The sequence below is a fragment of the Carcharhinus amblyrhynchos genome, chromosome 1 (genome assembly GCF_965287045.1).
Source record: "Carcharhinus amblyrhynchos chromosome 1, sCarAmb.v2.hapA, whole genome shotgun sequence".
In the NCBI taxonomy this organism is placed as follows: Eukaryota; Metazoa; Chordata; class Chondrichthyes; order Carcharhiniformes; family Carcharhinidae; genus Carcharhinus; species Carcharhinus amblyrhynchos.
Window position 1 is genome coordinate 170,960,800 of NC_137324.1, and position 17,358 is coordinate 170,978,157.

The window sequence follows — 17,358 nt, forward strand, 5'->3', positions numbered from 1 at the left end:
TTGGGCTGGACTACCATTCCCAGCGTGCACTCCGTTCCTGCTGCGATGCGCCGGTTGCTGAGCCGAAACAAACGGTAAGGAGCTGGGCGGAGGGCTGGGATTGAGTTGCTGTAATCTGTGTAATGGGTGGTCTGTGATTGCATCTATTGGCTACTTTGCTCTAAATGCTCGGTGGTATTGCATTTTGTTTGAGGAGATTTGTGAAAACACCCTGGGGGGATGTTTTGTTGCGTTTGTATAGATTGTGCACTCTGCTTGTATGCAAGTTGTTGCTCAAGCCCTACACTGTGGTTATGTTAAGGATTTGAACAGGCGGTGACTATGCGTCCACCTCCTGTAGGACAATGTAGTTCCTTACTATAAAATCTTTATTGCTAGTTATAATTTTTAAAGTTTATTTATTAGTGTTACAAGTAGGCTTGCATTAACACTGCAATGAAGTTACTGTGGAAATCCCCCAGTCACCACACTTCGGTGCTTGATCAGGCACACCTAACAGTGAATTTAGCACAGCCCAATGTACCTAACCAGCATGTCTTCTGGACTATGGGACAAAGCTGCAGCACCCGGAAGAAACCTATGTGGACATGGTGAGAACATGCAGACTTTGCACAGACAGTGACTGAAGCTGGGAATCGAGCCCAGGTCTCTGGTGCTGAGAAGCAGCAATGCTAACCCCTGCCATCGTGGAGGAGACAATTTGGCTCAGTGATTCTGCACCAATGCTCGACAGAGCTAACTGACCCAAAGTTTCCTGCAGTCTGTCTCCTTTCTGGAATAGAGGTGTCTCCTTTCTGGAATTTGACGTTTTCCAATCAGTGAGGATGTTTCCAGAATTTATGGAAGATCACAATTGACGTGTCCAAAGAGCGTTCATACAATGTTGTTTTAAAAATCTGATACTCCCAATGACTCTGGAATTACCATACTTCCTCCAGCTGACAGTTTATTAATTGCCCGTTAGTGGTAATGCAACTTGCTAACTGCCATAAGATATGCTATATGAGATGACTAGTCATGTATGTAAGAGCAGGTGGTGACTACGCATCCATCTCCCGGGGGACAACTTACTTCCTTACTATAATATTGCACTCTTTATCCATAATGTGGAGATGCCACATTAGGGCAGCACAGTAGCATAGTGGTTAGCACAGCTGCTTCACAGCTCCAGGGATCTGGGTTCAATTCCTGGCTTGGGCCACTGTCTGTGTGGAGTTTGCACATTCTCCTTGTGTCTGTGTGGGTTTCCTCCCACAGCCCAAAGATATGCAGGTTAGGTTGATTGGCCATGCTAAAATTGCTCCTTAGTGTCCCGAGATACGTGGGTTAGAGGGATTAGTGGGTAAGGTATGTAGGGATATGAGGGTGGGGCTTGGGTGGGATTGTGGTCAGTGCAGACTTGATGGGCCGAATGGCCTCTTTCTGTACTATAGGGTTTCTATGATTTCTATTTCTATGATGCCGGCATTGGACTTGGGTGGGCACAGTAAGAAGTCTCACAACACTAGGTTAAAGTCCAACAGGTTTATTTGGTATGATGAGCTTTTGGAGCACTGTTCCTTCATCAGATGAGTGGAGAGTTGAGTTCACAAACATGGCATATGTAGACAGAGTCTCAGTTACAAGATAATGGTTGGAATGCAAGTCTTTACAGATACAGGCCACATGAGTGGAGAGAGGGTAATTACATGTTAAAGAGGTGTGAATCATCTCAAGCCAGAACAGTTCGTAGAATTTTGCAAGCCCAGGCCAAATGGGGGGGGGTTACATGCAGTGCGACATGAACCCAAGATCCCGGTTGAGGCCGTCTTCATGCGTATGGAACTTGGCTATCAGATTCTGCTCGTGTTGTGAAGGCCACCTTAGAGAATGCTTATCCGAAGATTGGAGACTGAATGCCCTTGACTGCTGAAGTGTTCCCCAACAACCCTGCCACAGCAACCTGTGCAAGACGTGCCAGACCATCGACACGGATGCCACCGTCACACGTGAGAACACCATCCACCAGATACATGGTACATACTCATGTGACTCGGCCAACGTTGTCTAAGTCGTGCTGCAGTGAAGGATGTCCTGAGGTGTGGTACATCGGCGAGACCATGCAGACACTACGACAACAGATGAATGGATACCGCGCCACACTCAGCAGGCAGGAGTGTTCCCTTCCTGTCGGGGAGCACTTCAGCAGTGAAGGGCATTCAGCCTCTGATCTTCGGGTAAGCGTTCTCCAAGGCAGTCTTCAAGACACATGACAATGCCGAATTGCTGAGCAGAAACTGATAGCCAAGTTCTGCACGCATGAGGTCGGCCTCAACCAGAATCTTGGGTTTATGTCACACTACGTGTAACCCTCACCATTTGGCCTGGGCTTGCAAAATCTTGCTAACGATCCTGGCTTGAGACAATTCACACCTCTTTAACCTGTAATTATCCCCCTCGGCACTCATCTGTACCTGTAAAGACTTGATTATCTGTAAAAGCTCGCATTCCAACCCTTATCTTGCAATTGAGTCTCTGTCTATGTATGTCGTGTTTGTGAACCCAACTCTCCACTCACCTGCCAAAAGAGCAGTGCTGCGAAAACTTGTGATAACAAATAAATCTGTTGGACTTTAACCTGGAGTTGTGAGACTTCATTATCTATAGTTATGGATTTGGAAGACGATTCTGCCCATCTGCCTTCATGTGTCCAGCAAGATCTCTCAATTCTCCATCTGCAACGCAGCCTCCCGCTGGTTCTGACATGTTTCCTGCAACTTTATTTCTGCTCATTTAACCAGGAGTTGGTTACTCTGTGTAAATGAATTAAATCTGTTCAATAAATTCACCTTTTCATGGCCACTTCTTTTTTACTGAAAAGTCGTCTTCTGGATTTACTTTTTGATAACCATGAAAAGCATGTTTGGGTGTTAAGCAGGAGGAACGGAAGTAGGAGATTGGGGCTAATTCTTCTTTAAATTTGGCACAAGCAGGATGGGCTGACAGCCTCCTGTGTTATATAATTCTATGATTTGCAATCTGATATAAATCTGCACCAACAATACCGCATGAAATTTTTATTATTGGAAAATGAAAATCTCTCTGCCTAAGTTAAGGACTCTACCTTTAGGGGCATGGCCTCAAAATAAGGGGGAACAGATTTAGGACTGAGCTGAGGAGGAACTACTTCACCCAAAGGGTTTAAATATGTGGAATTCCCTGCCAGTGAAGCAGTTGAAGCTACCTCATTGAATGCTTTTAAAGCAAGGATAGATCTTTGAACAGTAAAGGAATTAAGGGTTATGGTGAGTGGGTAGGTAAGTGGAGCTGAATCCATGAAAAGATCAGCCATGATCTTATTGAATGGCAGAATGGGCTCAAGGGCCCAAAAAGCCTACTCCTGCTCCTAGTTTTTATGTTCTCAGTCCCTTACTTCCAAGCCTGGACTAGCCCTGAATTGTACCTCCAGGGTTTGACTATGTTAGGTTTCTATTTGATGACTGACTTAGTTGGTTGAGTCTTCCTTTTAATGTGAACAAATTCAGTATAGGTTTTCTGAGTCTGTTCTCCAGGTTTTCTTGGTCTTATTATGGACGTCTCCCTCATTCTTTCCTCAGTCACTCTCAACGGTTTTGCCTTGTCTATCAGCTCTGAACTTTGTCTCCACCCACATCAGCCTAACGGGTGCACAAGATCTGAAGGTTGTACATTCAATAATGTCCCACTCTGTTTTGATCTTTCCTCTCTGTCACTTGGTCATCAGTTGTCTTTCAAACCTTGAACTAGCAGTGTGACTTTAAACTGGTCTCTAATATTAGCTCCGAAGAAAAGTCATATTGGATTTAAAAAGCCTTGGCTTTGGTTGTACCCTTGCCTCTGAGACAAAAGATCATGTGTCCAACACCCAATTCAGAGTAATAAATGCATAATCTAGTCTGACACTGCAGTGCAGTACTGAGGGAGCACTGCGCTATTCATGATGCCATTTTCAGTTTTTATGCTTGTCATCGTGTAATTCAATTCATTTTTTAAAAGTTCATTCATGGGACATAGCTGTCGCTGGCTGGCCAGCATTCATTGCCCTTCCCTAGTTGCCCTTGGGCAGTTAAGAGTCAACCACATTGTTGTTGACTCTTAACTGGAATGTTAATGGAATGTTGGCCTTTATAGCGAGGGGGATAGAATATAAAAGTAGGGAGGTCTTGCTGCAACTGTACAGGGTACTGGTGAGGCTGCAGCTGGAGTACTGTGTGCAGTTTTGGTCGCCGCACTTGCGGAAGGATATATTGGCCTTGGAGGGAGTGCAGAGGAGGTTCACTAGGCTGATACCGGAGATGAGGGGGTTGGACTATGAAGAGAGGCTAAATGGACTAGGTCTGTACTCGTTGGAGTTTAGAAGGATGAGGGGAGATCTTATAGAGAGAGTCGTATAAGATAATGAAAGGGATGGATAGGGTAGAGGTAGAGAGATTCTTCCCGCTTAGAAAGGATAGCAGGACTAGAGGGCACAGCCTCAAGATGGGGGGGCGGGGAGGGGGGGACAGTTTAGATCAGAGTTGAGGAGGAACTTCTTCACTCAAAGGGTGGTGAATCTCTGGAATTCTCTGCCCGTTGAAGTGGTGGAGGCTACCTCGCTAAATATATTTAAGTCGCGGGTAGATAGGTTTTTGATGGACAGGGGAGTTAAGGATTATGGGGAGAAAGTGGGAAAGTGGAACTGATCCACTTCAGATCAGCCATGATCTTATTGAATGGCAGGGCAGGCTCGAAGGGCTAGATGGCCTACTCCTATTTCTTATGTTTCTTATGTTTGTGACTCTGAAATCACATGTAGGCCAGACCAGGTAAGGATGACAGATTTCCTTCCCTAAAGGATATTAGTGAACCAAATGAGTTTTTCCAGCAATCAGCAATGGTTTCATGGTCATCATAGATTCTTAAATATATTTTTATTGAATTCAAATTCCACCACCTGCGGTGGCGGCATTTGAACCCAGGTCCCCAGAACGTTAGCTGAGTTTCTGGATTAAAAGTCTAGTGACAATATCACTAGGCCATCGCTTCTCCAAAAAAACATCATGACAGTATTTGTTTAAGAGCAGGATAGCTTTCTCATCTATTTCTGGCTGGCCAGTATTTATTCCTCAAACATCTCAAAAACCTGTTTACATGTGCACTACTTATTGCTGTCTGGAATTTACTGTGAACAAATTGGCTGCTGTAATTTAGAACAGAGCGCCGCACTTGTAATATAATGTTCAATTCTGGTCGCCACACTACCAGAAGGATGTGGAGGCTTTGGCGAGGGTGCAGAAAAGATTTACCAGGATGTTGCCTGGTTTGGAGGGCATTAGCTATGAGGAGAGGTTGGAGAAACTTGCTTTGTTCTCACTGGAACGACGGAGGTTGAGGGGTGACCTGATAGAAGTCTACAAGATTGTGAGAGGCATGGACAGATGGGTAATCAGAAGCTTTCTCCCAAGCTGGAAGAGTCAATTACTAGGGGACACAGGTTTAAGGTGCAAGTGGCAAGGATTAATGGAGATGTACGAGGCAGATTTTTTACACAGAGCGTGTTGGGTGCCTGAAACTCGTTGCCGGGTAAGATAGTGGAAGCAGATACGGTAGTGACTTTTAAGGAGGGCCTTGACAAATACATGAATAGAATGGGAATAGAGGCATATGGTCCCCAGAGGGTAGGAGGCTTTAGTTAAGTCAGGTAGCATGGTTGATGCAAGCTTGAGGGTTGAAGGGCTTGTTCCTGTGTTGTAATTTTCTTTGTTCAAGAAATGGCCAGTCCTGTTGCACTTTATTTGAAGTTCCATTGAATATCTTCAATAGGTGGCACAGTGGCTCAGTGGTTAGCACTGCTGCCTCAGAGTGTCAGGGACCCGGGTTCGATTCCCGGCTTGGGTCATTGTCTGTGTGGAGTTTACACGTTCTTCCCGTGTCTGTGTGGGTTTCATCCGGGTGCTCCAGTTTCCACCCACAGTCTGAAAAATGTGCTGGGTTAGGTGCGTTGACCTGAACAGCTGCCAGAGTGTGGCGATTAGGAGAATTTCACAGTAACTTCATTGCAGTGTTAATGTAAGCCTACTTGTGACTAATAAATAAACTTTAAACTTTAACTCAATCTGAATTATGAGTGTCTTTTGTATTGTTTTGAATGTAGTTTGCCCAAGTTGCTTGTGATTTTTTTTCATTAATTCATAAAATGGGTGTACCTTGCACGTTCCAGATGAGTTTTATGATTGAGAGTGCATTTACTATGATCAGTGTGATTTTTTTATAAGAATATTCCCTTTAAATTGATAAGGAAAGTATTTGCCCATCCAGGCTAGGTTAGCTCAATGGTAATGCTCCTGCCAAGAATCAGAAGGTTTTGGACCCAGTGCTGTGCAGAGGGATTGCTGCATTGCTGAACATATTGTCTGTCAGATGAGACAGTAACCTGACACCTTATAAAGCTGCTTAAGTGAACATGAAAGATTCTGTAGCACTATTTAATGAACAGCAGAAAAATACTCATAATGTCTTGAGCAACACTTACCCCTTAAGTGACATCACTGAAATTGATTTGTTTCAGGCAGTACTTAGCCTTGATTCATTCATTACTGTTTTTGGTGGCTTGCTGTGTTTGCATGTAAAATACCAATGGTTACATTCCAAAAATCCTTTTTGGTTATGGCATGCTAGATTAGGGCTTGAGAATGCAAAAAAAAGTGGGTTTCCTCTAGATGCTCCAGTTTCTTCCCATAGTCCAAAGATGTGGGTTATTGGTCATGCTAACTTGTCCCTTGGTGACCTGGGATGCATAGGTTAGAGGGATTAGTGGGATAAGTATGAGGAGTTATGGGAATAGGACCTGGGCGGAACTGTTGTTGGTGCAGACTTGATGGGTTGAATGGCCTCCTTCTGTACTGTAGGGTTTCTATGTCAAATGCAAATTTTTTCTTCACTGAAATCATGAAGACATGTAAAATCTTCGGCTCCAACGCACCCCTCCCTGATGAGCTCAATGCATTCTTTGCCTGTTTTGAGCAGGGGGTCAGCGAGAGCATGCCCTCCTCCCTGGTAGCCCTGGATGAACCTGTATCTGGGGTCACCATTGCAGATATCAGAGCAGTTTTCTTGAAGGTCAACCCACAGAAAGCGACTGGTCCAGATGGGGTACCCAGATGAGCACTAAGATCCTGCGTGGATCAACTGGCGGGGATATTCACAGACATCTTCAACATCTCTTTACAACAATCTGAGGTCTCTATCTGCTTCGTCCCAGTACCTAAGAAAACCAAGCAGCATGCCTTAATGACTATCAGCCAGTGGCTCTGACATTCGTCATGAAGTTCTTCAAAAGGCTAGTCATGGCATGAATCAATTCCAGCCTCCCAGATTGCCTGGATCCACTACAGTTCGCCCTCTGCCACAACAGGTCCACAGCAGACACCGTCTCCCTGGCCCTGCACTCAACCCCGGAATGCTTAGAGAACAATGACACCTACATGAGTGTCCTATTTATTGACTACAGCTCAGCCTTCAACACCGCTATTCCCAGGAAACTCATCTCCAAACTTCGTGGCTTGGTCCTTGGTACCTCCCTCTGCGACTGGATCCTGAACTTCCTAACTCACAGACCATAATCAGTAAAGATAGGCAACATCACCTCCTCCATGGTCATCCTCAACACTGGTGCCTCAGAAGGCTGTGTTCTCAACCCCCTACAATACTCTTAATACACCTGACTGTATGGTCAAATTCCCCTCCAACTCAATTTTCAAGTTTGCTGACGACACGGATCTCAAACAATGATGAGACAGAATGCAAGAATGAGATTGAGAATCTGGTGAACTGGTGCAGCAACAATAATCCCTTCCTCAATGTCAACAAAATGAGGGAGATTGCCGTCGACTTCAGGGAGCATAAAGGAGTACATGCCCTTGTCTATGTCAATGAGGATGAAGTAGAAAGGGTCGAGAGCTTCAAGTTTTTAGGTATCCAGGTCACCAATAACCTGTCCTGGTTCTCTCTCTCTCTCTCTCTCTCTCTTGCCCCCCTCTCCCCCCCCACCCACCCAATGCCAATACTACAGTTAAGAAAGCCCACCAATCCCTTTACTTTCTAAGACTAAAGAAATTTGGCATGTCAACTATGACTCTCTCCGACTTTTACAGATGTACCATAGAAAACATTCTTTCTGATTGTATCACAGCTTGATATGGCTCCTGCTCTGCCCGAGACCGCGAGAAACTACAAAAGCTCATGAATGTAGCCCAGTCCACCAAGCAAACCAGCCTCCCATCCATTGACTCTGTCTACACTTCCCGCTGCCTTGGCAAAGCAGCCAGCATAATTAAGGACCCCATTCATCCCGGACATTCTCTCTTCCACTTTCTTCCGTTGGGAAAAAGATGCAAAAGTCTGAGGTCACGTACCAACTGACTCAAGAACAGCTTCTTCCCTGCTGCTGTCAGACTTTGAATGGACTTACCACGCATTAAGTTGATCTTTCTCTATACAGTAGCTATGACTGTAACACTCTGAGTGGCATGCTTTGTACAGCGTGCAGGAAACAATACTTTTCACTCTATAATATGTGACAATAATAAATCAAATCAAAACCTTGTGGTGATTTTTCATTATAGTTGCTTGGAGAGATTTTGACATTTGTCTGAAGGAATCTGGCATTCTGTTCTGAGGCTTCACAATGAGTTTGCAGCTTTCCCCAGATGCCAATGACAGGAATCTGAGTGACCGACATTGGAACAAATGAGTGTACTGGTCTGGAATTCTCCTCTTAGACATGTCTGTTGGGTTTCTTGCAGTGTTGCTCGCTCGGCTGTGACAGTGATGCTGGACAGATTAATTGAGCATCTGGTATTAGGGAAGATTTACCCAAATGGGTAGTGGAGTGACTATATTTGGAAAGTAACGTGTGATATTTTCTCAATAGAACTGGGAGCTTAGTGGAAAGTACCGCACTGATTAGTCATAGGTACAATTCTGGTTCCAATCGACATCCATGATGGCTATTAGTTTGTTGATTTATTATTTCATGCGTAACCTCGGAATGTGCAAGCCCGAGAGCAGAACCCCAGAGATGAAATCCTTGGAAGAGGAAAATATGAGGGCAGAGCCCAAGAAAGTTGTAGATAACTTACAATGAATCTCATTCTTTTTGTATTATCATTGGTTAAAAGACAGTGTGTTAGCAGTTGGCACTGTGTTATATTATACTTGCTGGTTTACTGTCATTGTGAATTGTTTGCAACCTTGGAAGGCCGGTTGTGCATAACCCGCAATGCATTCTACTGTTTGTTACTGTGCTACGTTTTGTGCTGTTGTATTAAAAATGGCATGTTTATTTGTTGATATTGTGTTATATTGGATGTTATTTTTATAATTGTGCAATGGTGTTGTAGACTGGATGGTAGTTTAAAAATGCAATGTCTTTTGTATTTGTGAATTGTTTAAATAAATAAAAAGAATGAGAAGGACATCATTTACAGAAAAGACAATTGTATTGAGAAACTCACTGAGCCAAAATGGCACTTTGTATTCAGCAGTAATGTGGAAATCTTGCTGTGCAGATAGAATTTGATTTATTATTGTCATGTGTATTATCATACCGTGACAAAAATAAAGATTTTTTTATTGCGTGCTATACACAACATATCGTTTATAGAGAAGGAGACAAGAGAGTGCAGAATGTAGTGTTACAGTCATAGCTAGGGTGTAGAGAAAGATCAACTTAATGCAAGGTAAGTCCATTCAAAAGTCTGACAGCAGCAGGAAAAAAGCTGTTCCTGAGTCGGTTGATACATGACTTCAGACTTTTGTATCTTTTTCCCGAAGGAAGAAGGCGGAAAAGAAAACGTCAGGGGTGCTTGGGATCCTTAATTATGCTGGCTGCTTTGCCGAGGCAGTGGGAAGTGTAGATAGAGTTCATGGATGGGAGGCTGGTTTGCGTGATGGATTGGGCTACGTTCATGACCTTTTGTAGTTCCTTGTGGTCTTGGGCAGAGCAGGAGCCATAACAAGCTGTGATACAACCAAAAGAATGCTTTCTATGGTGCATCTGTAAAAGTTGGTGAGAGTTGGAGCTGACATGCCAAATTTCCCTAGTCTTCTGAGATTGTAGAGGCGTTGGTGGGCTTTCTTAACTATAGTGTCGGCATAGGGGGACCATGGTAATCTGGACACCTATGTTTGCGAATTACGTCTGAAATTGGTGATAGTTTACAATTATGTAGTGCTTCTCACTGGTAGATATGAAGAGAGTAAAAAGTCTGACAACACCAGGTTTTAGTCCAACCGATTTATTTGATAGTAAACTCACAAGCTTTCGAAGGGACTCCCTCTTCGTCAGGTGAATGGAGAATTCTGGCCTTGGACAGCATATGAAGCACAGAGAGTTGAGAGATTACAGATTAGAATGCGAATCTAATCACCTGACGAAGAGGGAGTCCCCTCGAAAGCTTGTGAGTTTACTATCAAATAAATCGTTTGGACTAAAACCTGGTGTTGTCAGACTTTTTACTGTGTTTACCCCAGTCCAATGCCGGCACATCCACATCACAAATATGAAGAGTGCATTACTGAATATTCAACTCTGGGCAAGGGAGTAGTTGGTTAGAACAAAAGCTTGATTTTAATATAGAGCACTTAAAGAGACTTTGGATAGGAGATTCCAGATGATGGAAACGTCATGATTGATGGAACAGACAACACTTGAAAATAATGAACTGGAGAGAGTTGGAATAAAAAGCAGGTAAAAATCCCAGGAACAGAAATGGAAGGACCTTTTAGCTCAAGGAGGTCGCAAGTCAAGTGGAATCAGGTGATGGAAAGAATTAACGACAAGAACGAGGATCTTTTACAATGGATCATTTGTGGGTGACAGCGCCAGAGACCCGGGTTCAATTTCGGCATAGGTGACTGTCTGTGTGGAGCCTGCATGTTCTCTCTAGGTCTGTGTGGGTTTCCTCCCGGGTGCTCTGGTTTCCTCCCGTAAAGATGTGCGGGTTAGGCTGATTGGCCATGCCAAATTGCCCCTAGTGTCGGGGGATTAGCAAAGTAAATATGTGGGGTTACGGGGATGGGGCCTGGGTGGGATTGTTGTCAGTGCAGATGTGATAGGCCAAATGGCCGCCTTCTGCACTGTAGGGATTCTGTGGAGCAAATTGAAGACTGTGTCTTTGTGGAGCTGACACGGGGCTGAGAAATGTGTAATGGGATTCACAGGCATTTGATGCTGTGCTTTCAGGTGATGTTGCCAAGAGATGGCATGTGGATAAGGATTAGGAGGTAGATAACGATGGATCTTTGGGAGACTCCAAGGGTAAAGAAAAGCCATTGGATATGACTGGATTGATAAAATAGGAATTAGGCAAGTGTATGCATGTCAATGTACTACCAGTCAGAGTGTAGCAATCCCCTCATTAAGAGAATTGCCAGCAAAACGTGTAATGTCGATTGTGTTCTAAATAGCAACCGCTGCAACGCTTTGGGGATTGAGCTTCTTGTGCTCTGCAGCTCTGAAGTCGAGACTTCCAATAAAACAGCTTGAACCTGATGAACAGTGTGAATTCATACTTCCATCATAACCACTTAGTGTGAATAACAACACCCACCCAGTTGAGGAATGATGGAGAAGGATTGGAAGAGGATAGTATGGTTAACCATGCCAAAGGTTTCAGACAGCTTGAGAAGGGTGCCATTCCAGGGAGGAGGGTGTTTGTTTACCCACTGTGTCAAAGGCTGTAGACAGGGCAGCACAGTGGTGCCTTGCAGTGCCAGGGACTTGAGTTCGACTTCCGGCTTGGGTCACTGCCTGTGCGGAATCTGCACGTTCTCCCCGTGTCTGCATGGATTTCCTTCCACAGTCTGAAAGATGTGCTGGTTTGTTGCATTGGCCATGCTAAATTCTCCCTTGGTGTATTGGAGTGTGGCTACTAGGGGATTTTCACAGTAACTTAATTGTGGTGTTAAGGTAAGCCTACTTGTGACATTAATAAATAAACTTTTATCTTAGGTCGAGAAGGATAAAGGGGATGGTTTACGTAGGATGTAATTTGTGACTTTGATATGAGCTGTTTCAGGATAGTGGCAGAGACCTGATTAGAGGGGTTAGACACGGAGTTCCAGGAAAGATGGGCGCGAATTTGGAAGGTGGCAAGTTATTCAAGGTCTTGGGAGCAGAAAGGAAGGTTGGAGATGAACAGTCATTGGGAAGAACACTACTTTGTGATAACAACAGGCTGACAAAGATCATTAAGTTATGGATTAGGTTCACAGTCGTAATTGAAGAGAGATAGGGAGGCAGAGACTGATACTACTTGGAGTTGAAATAAGGCAGACTTGGTGACAGAACAGGTATACAGAAGAAAAGCCAGCTTGGATTAGGGCTGAGGTTACCTCTGGGCCAAGTTTGAAGTGGAAACTAGAGAATAAACTCAAGTCTGAAACAAGACCCAGTTCTGATTTTAAAAAGTCACAGACCTGAAACGTTAATTCTTCTTTCTCCACAGTTGCTGCCAGACCTGTAAAATATTTCCAGCACTTTCTGTTTTTATTAATAAAATGTATTATGTTGTTTATTATAAATTGAAATACAAGTAAGGGTAATTTTCCTTTTATTCCCTCCAGGCAGAACATTTAACTGTTTTTCTTGTACAATAACCGGTAATACTGAATAATAGTAATTACATCAGATTTCTTAAATCCTGGTTTACAAAAGCCTAATCTTCCTACCTTTTGCATGCAAAATCTTTGGATAGTTGCCACAACAGGAATGCAATCTGCTTTGCAATTTAAAAAAAATTAGAGACGTTTTGACAGAGAAGAGAGCAGGAAGGAACCATAAACCTTTCAGGATTAACTAATTCTGCTGCCAGAAAGGAGGAAAATGTGTTTTCCTTTATGCAGGATCATTTGTTTTGCGAAATAATCTTGGCAACCTTTTTGCTGCGGTTATGCTGCCACCTTTGTGTCTTTGTGAAATGGTTCGAGGTATCGCTTGGCACTGGTTAGGTGCATTGGCACAGTGGTTATCATTGCTGCTTCATAGCGCCAGGGACCTGGGTTCAACTCCCAACTTGGGCCACTGTCTGTGCGGAGAGTGCACATTCTCCCAGTGTCTCCATGGGTTCCCTCCAGGTGCACCAGTTTCCTCCCACAACCTGAAAGACGTGCTGGTTAGGCGCATTGGCCATGCTAAATTCTCTGTGTACCCGAACAGCTGTCGGAGTGTGGCAACTAGGGGATTTTCACAGTAACCTCATTGCAGCGTTAATATAAGCTTACTTTGTGACACTAATGAATAAACTTTAAATGTCAGGACACCATCTCACAGTGGCTGTTGAATGACTCCATCCTTGAATCATGGAATCCCTACGGTGCAAAAGGAGACCATTCAGCTCATCGAGTCTGCACCGACTCTCTGAGAGCATCTTACCCAGACCCTATTCCCATAACCCCACTTATTTACCCCACTAATCTCCCTAACTTGCACACTTTGGGACACAGAGTCAATTTAGCATGTCAAATCAACCTAACCCACACATCTTTGGAGTGTGGGAGGAAACCGGAGCACCCAGAGGAAACTACACAGACACAGAGAGAGTATGCATAAACTCCACACAGACAGTGACCCGAAGCTGGAATCGCACTTGGGTCCCTGAGGCTGTGAGGCAACCGTGCGAACCACTGTGTCTCCCCAACTGTAATATGGCTGAGTGAGAAATTTTAAGTTGGTTTAAATGGAGACAAGTGCTAACTTTTAACTGTATGCTTGGTGTAGTGCAACTGCTCAATTACAACCTTTGTAAATCTCTTGTGATCATTGATTTGATTTATTACTGTCACACGTTGGATACAGTGAAAAGCATTGTTTCTTGCACGCTATACACCGTTCATGGAGAGTGTGCAAAATATAGTGTTACAGTCATAGCTGGGGCGCAGAGAAAGATTAACTTAATATTAGGTAGGTCCATTCAAAAGCCTGATGACGGCAAGAAAGAAGCTGTTCTTGAGTCAGTTAGTACGTGACCTCAGACTTCTGTGTCTTTTTCCCAACAGAAGAAGGTGGAAGAATTTATGCGGAACAACACCTTCTTCTATCCAAAAATTCAATGTGGTTGACTTTCAACTGCTCTCAAGAGACTAGAGATGTTCAATAAATGCTGGCCAGCCAACGACGCCCATGTCCCATGAATGAATTAAAAAAAAATTTGGGCCCCAAATTTCTCACAATATTCCAAGTGTGGTCTGGCCTGAGCCTTATAAAGTTTCAACTGTGTATCCCTGCTTTTGTACTCTGGTCCTCTCCGAATGAACACTAATATTGCATTTGTCTTCCTAACTATCAAGTCAACCTGCAAGTTAATGTTAAAAGAATCCTGACCTAGAATTGTTTGTTTACTTATTAAATGAATTACTTATTTGGCCCTTTTTGGACATCCTGAGGTCATAAAAAGCACAATGTAAATTCAAGTCTTTCTTTCCAACACGGGCTAAGACAGCAGCCAATTTGCACACAGCAAGGCCCCACAAATAGCGATGAGATCATCTTATTTTGAGGATGCTGTTTTCGGGATGAACGTTCAGGCAAACTCCCCTGCTCTTTAATACAAAAACACCATCAATCTGGATTGGGAATTGATCCAGAGCTTTCTGGCTGCTGGGTGCAGGGTCAAGTTGGCTCTGGCAATGTGTGTGACTTTATGAAGAGGTATCCTGGAATTCTTGACAGCCCCTATCACTGATATTAGTGAACAGTATTAACTAGGAAGAACCACTTCCAAAGAATCAGGGCAGTATCAGTGCTCTGTAATCATGTAATGGCAGCTTAAATGCTTTCAATACACTTGATTATGTCACTAAAACATAGAAACTAGATGCAAGAGTAGACCATTCAGCCCTTCAAGCCTGTTCCACCATTCGTTTTGATCATGGCTGATCATCGAATTCAATATCCTGATCCCCCTCCCCTTCTCCAAAGAAATGCAAGTTGTTCTTTCTAAGACATTAGAAAAAAATGTTTAACAAAAAGTTACTGCATGCCTTGGTTAAAATGATGGAAGTTAATGATTTTTAGTGCGTTAGATTCGGCCTGAACTTTGAGTCTCCCTTAGTCTATTTTTCTCAAATGAAAAATATGTTGGTCTTGTCTCAGTCCGATTTCTGTGCATGAAGTTTAATCATAGAATCCCTACAGAGCAAAAAAGGACAATTTGGCCCATCGAGCCTGCGCTGACAACAATCCCACGCAGGCCTATCTTTGTAACCCTATGTATTTATCCTACTAATGGACAATTCAGAATAGCTAATCAACTAAGCCACACTTCTTTGCATGTTATACCACTGTATATTTTTGTACAGTTTTTTTTTAAACAAAGATTTGCAAAGAAACTGAAAAATGGATGCCTTGCTAGAAAAAGCTATGACTATCTACTTTAGTAATTTCTGTATGCTTTTCAAAAAAAACCTTCAAGTGACATTTATTAAATGATTTGCATATTCCTCCAAATGTAGATTATGGATGTGTTGATATTGTGGTTGGGAACATAAGAACAGCACCAGTTGGCCCCTCAAAACTGCTCCACGATTCAGTTAGATTTTGGCTGATTTCTATCTGCCTTTGTTTCACATCCCTTGATATCCTTACCTAACAAAAATCCATTACTCTCAATCTTTAAAATTCTCATTGGCTTAACACCCATAACCTTTTGGGTGAGTGAATTCCAGGTTTTTGTTTGCTACTCTTTGTGACAGCTTGTTTTAATACAAGATTGTCGTGAGATAAGAATCTAAAATTTTAATTTAGTTTTATTGTAATTGTGTTCTGGTCTGTTCTACTGATCACCATTTGGCTGGATGAAGGAACCATCACTTTAATTTATTAATTAGGATGAAGGAACCTGATTGTGAAGTACAAAATTAATGAGAGACGTAGGTAGGGTAGATCGGAAGAAACTTTTCCCCTTTGTAGAGCATTCAATAACCGGGGTGGGGGGAGATTTAAGGTAAGGGGCAGGAGATTTAGAGAGAATTTGAGGAAAAGTCTTCTTATCCAGAGGGTAGTGAGATCCTGGAACTCGCTGCCTGAGAGAGGCGGGAACCCTCACAATATTTAAGAAGTATTTAGATGAGCACTTGAAACACCATAGTGTGCACAGCTACAGTCCAAGTGCTGGAAAATAGGATTAGAGTAATTGTGTGCTTAATCGCTGGCCCGAAAGGCCTCTTTCTGTGCTGTGAAACACATTCTATTTGCCTCACTTTAATGTTTTGGAGATCTTAGCTACTTGAGTAATTCAAAATGGCAGCTTTCTGTCTGTACTGAATTTCTTACGCATTCCCTTGTTTTTCAGGTTTGCAATGAAACGGAATTGGGAGTAAAAATGTTTCCCTTAAAAGATGCCCAGCTTGGAGCCTTCACTTTTTTCGCTTCAGCACTTCCACACGATGTCTGTGGCAGCAATGGGCTTCCACTCACCCCAAACTCCATCCGGATTCTAGGACGATTCCAAATCCTCAAGGCCATCTCGCATCCCAGGCTGTGCCAGTATGTAGACATATCGCGTGGCAAACATGGTGAGTTCTCTTTCTCGTGCTTTGCATTCAGTGTAATTCTCCATCACCTTTGAATCCTGATATCCTAAGATAATGGGAGACAGATGAAGCAAAGAGACAACATGTGATGTAATGAATTCTTGATGGTTCTGATAAATATCCTCTAAATCCATTGGAGAGGACCTTTTTAATTTTTTCTTTGCTTGACTGCTTATGATTATTTCTCGAGATATTTGGAGAATGCCTGCTGTCTATAACACTTTTTTGCCTTCTTTTAAAATGTCCTTGTGTTACTGTAAATCAGCTTTATAAGGGTGCACATGAATAGACACATCAACGTCTACCCTTCTGTCTCTTTGTCTTTGAATGCTTGATTACACTTTAAATCTCTCCGCAAGTTATGGCTGCCTGCTGACTTGAGGGACCAGACTTTTCAAGAGCTCAGCGTAGCTATGCATCCATTATGTTATGATATTGTGCCATCATGTTGTGTTTCGCATTGGGGGTACCCCTCAATTCCAGATACTAAGTTGGGGCCAAAACAACGTTGTTCCACTGTCAGGCTTGGAAGGATAAAAGCAAGTTGCTGCAGATGCTGAAATCAAAAGAGAAAATGCTGGAAAATCTCAGCAGGTCTGGCAGCATCTGTAAGGAGAGAAAAGAGCTGACGCTTCGAGTCCAGGCTTTAACAAAGCTTTGACAAAAGGTCGTCTGGACTCGAACTTTAGCATTGGCCATGCTAAATTCTCAATGTACCTGAAAAGGTACTGGAGTGTGACAACTAGGGGATTTTCACAGTAACTTCAT

General features: G+C 43.2%; 1 protein-coding gene across 2 annotated transcripts in view; it reads left to right on the forward strand.

Annotated features, from left to right (window-relative positions):
* The first annotated feature begins 53 nt into the window (after positions 1 to 53).
* The window catches only part of tbck (TBC1 domain containing kinase), a 192,132-nt gene continuing 174,827 nt past the window's right edge, over positions 54 to 17,358 (forward strand). For both annotated transcript variants that reach the window (XM_080195333.1, XM_080195341.1), the window contains exons 1-2: positions 54 to 74; positions 16,350 to 16,572. In XM_080195333.1, coding sequence (XP_080051459.1) covers positions 16,380 to 16,572 — 193 coding nt within the window. In that variant the 5' untranslated portion in view covers positions 54 to 74; positions 16,350 to 16,379. The remainder of the gene's footprint in view (positions 75 to 16,349; positions 16,573 to 17,358) is intronic.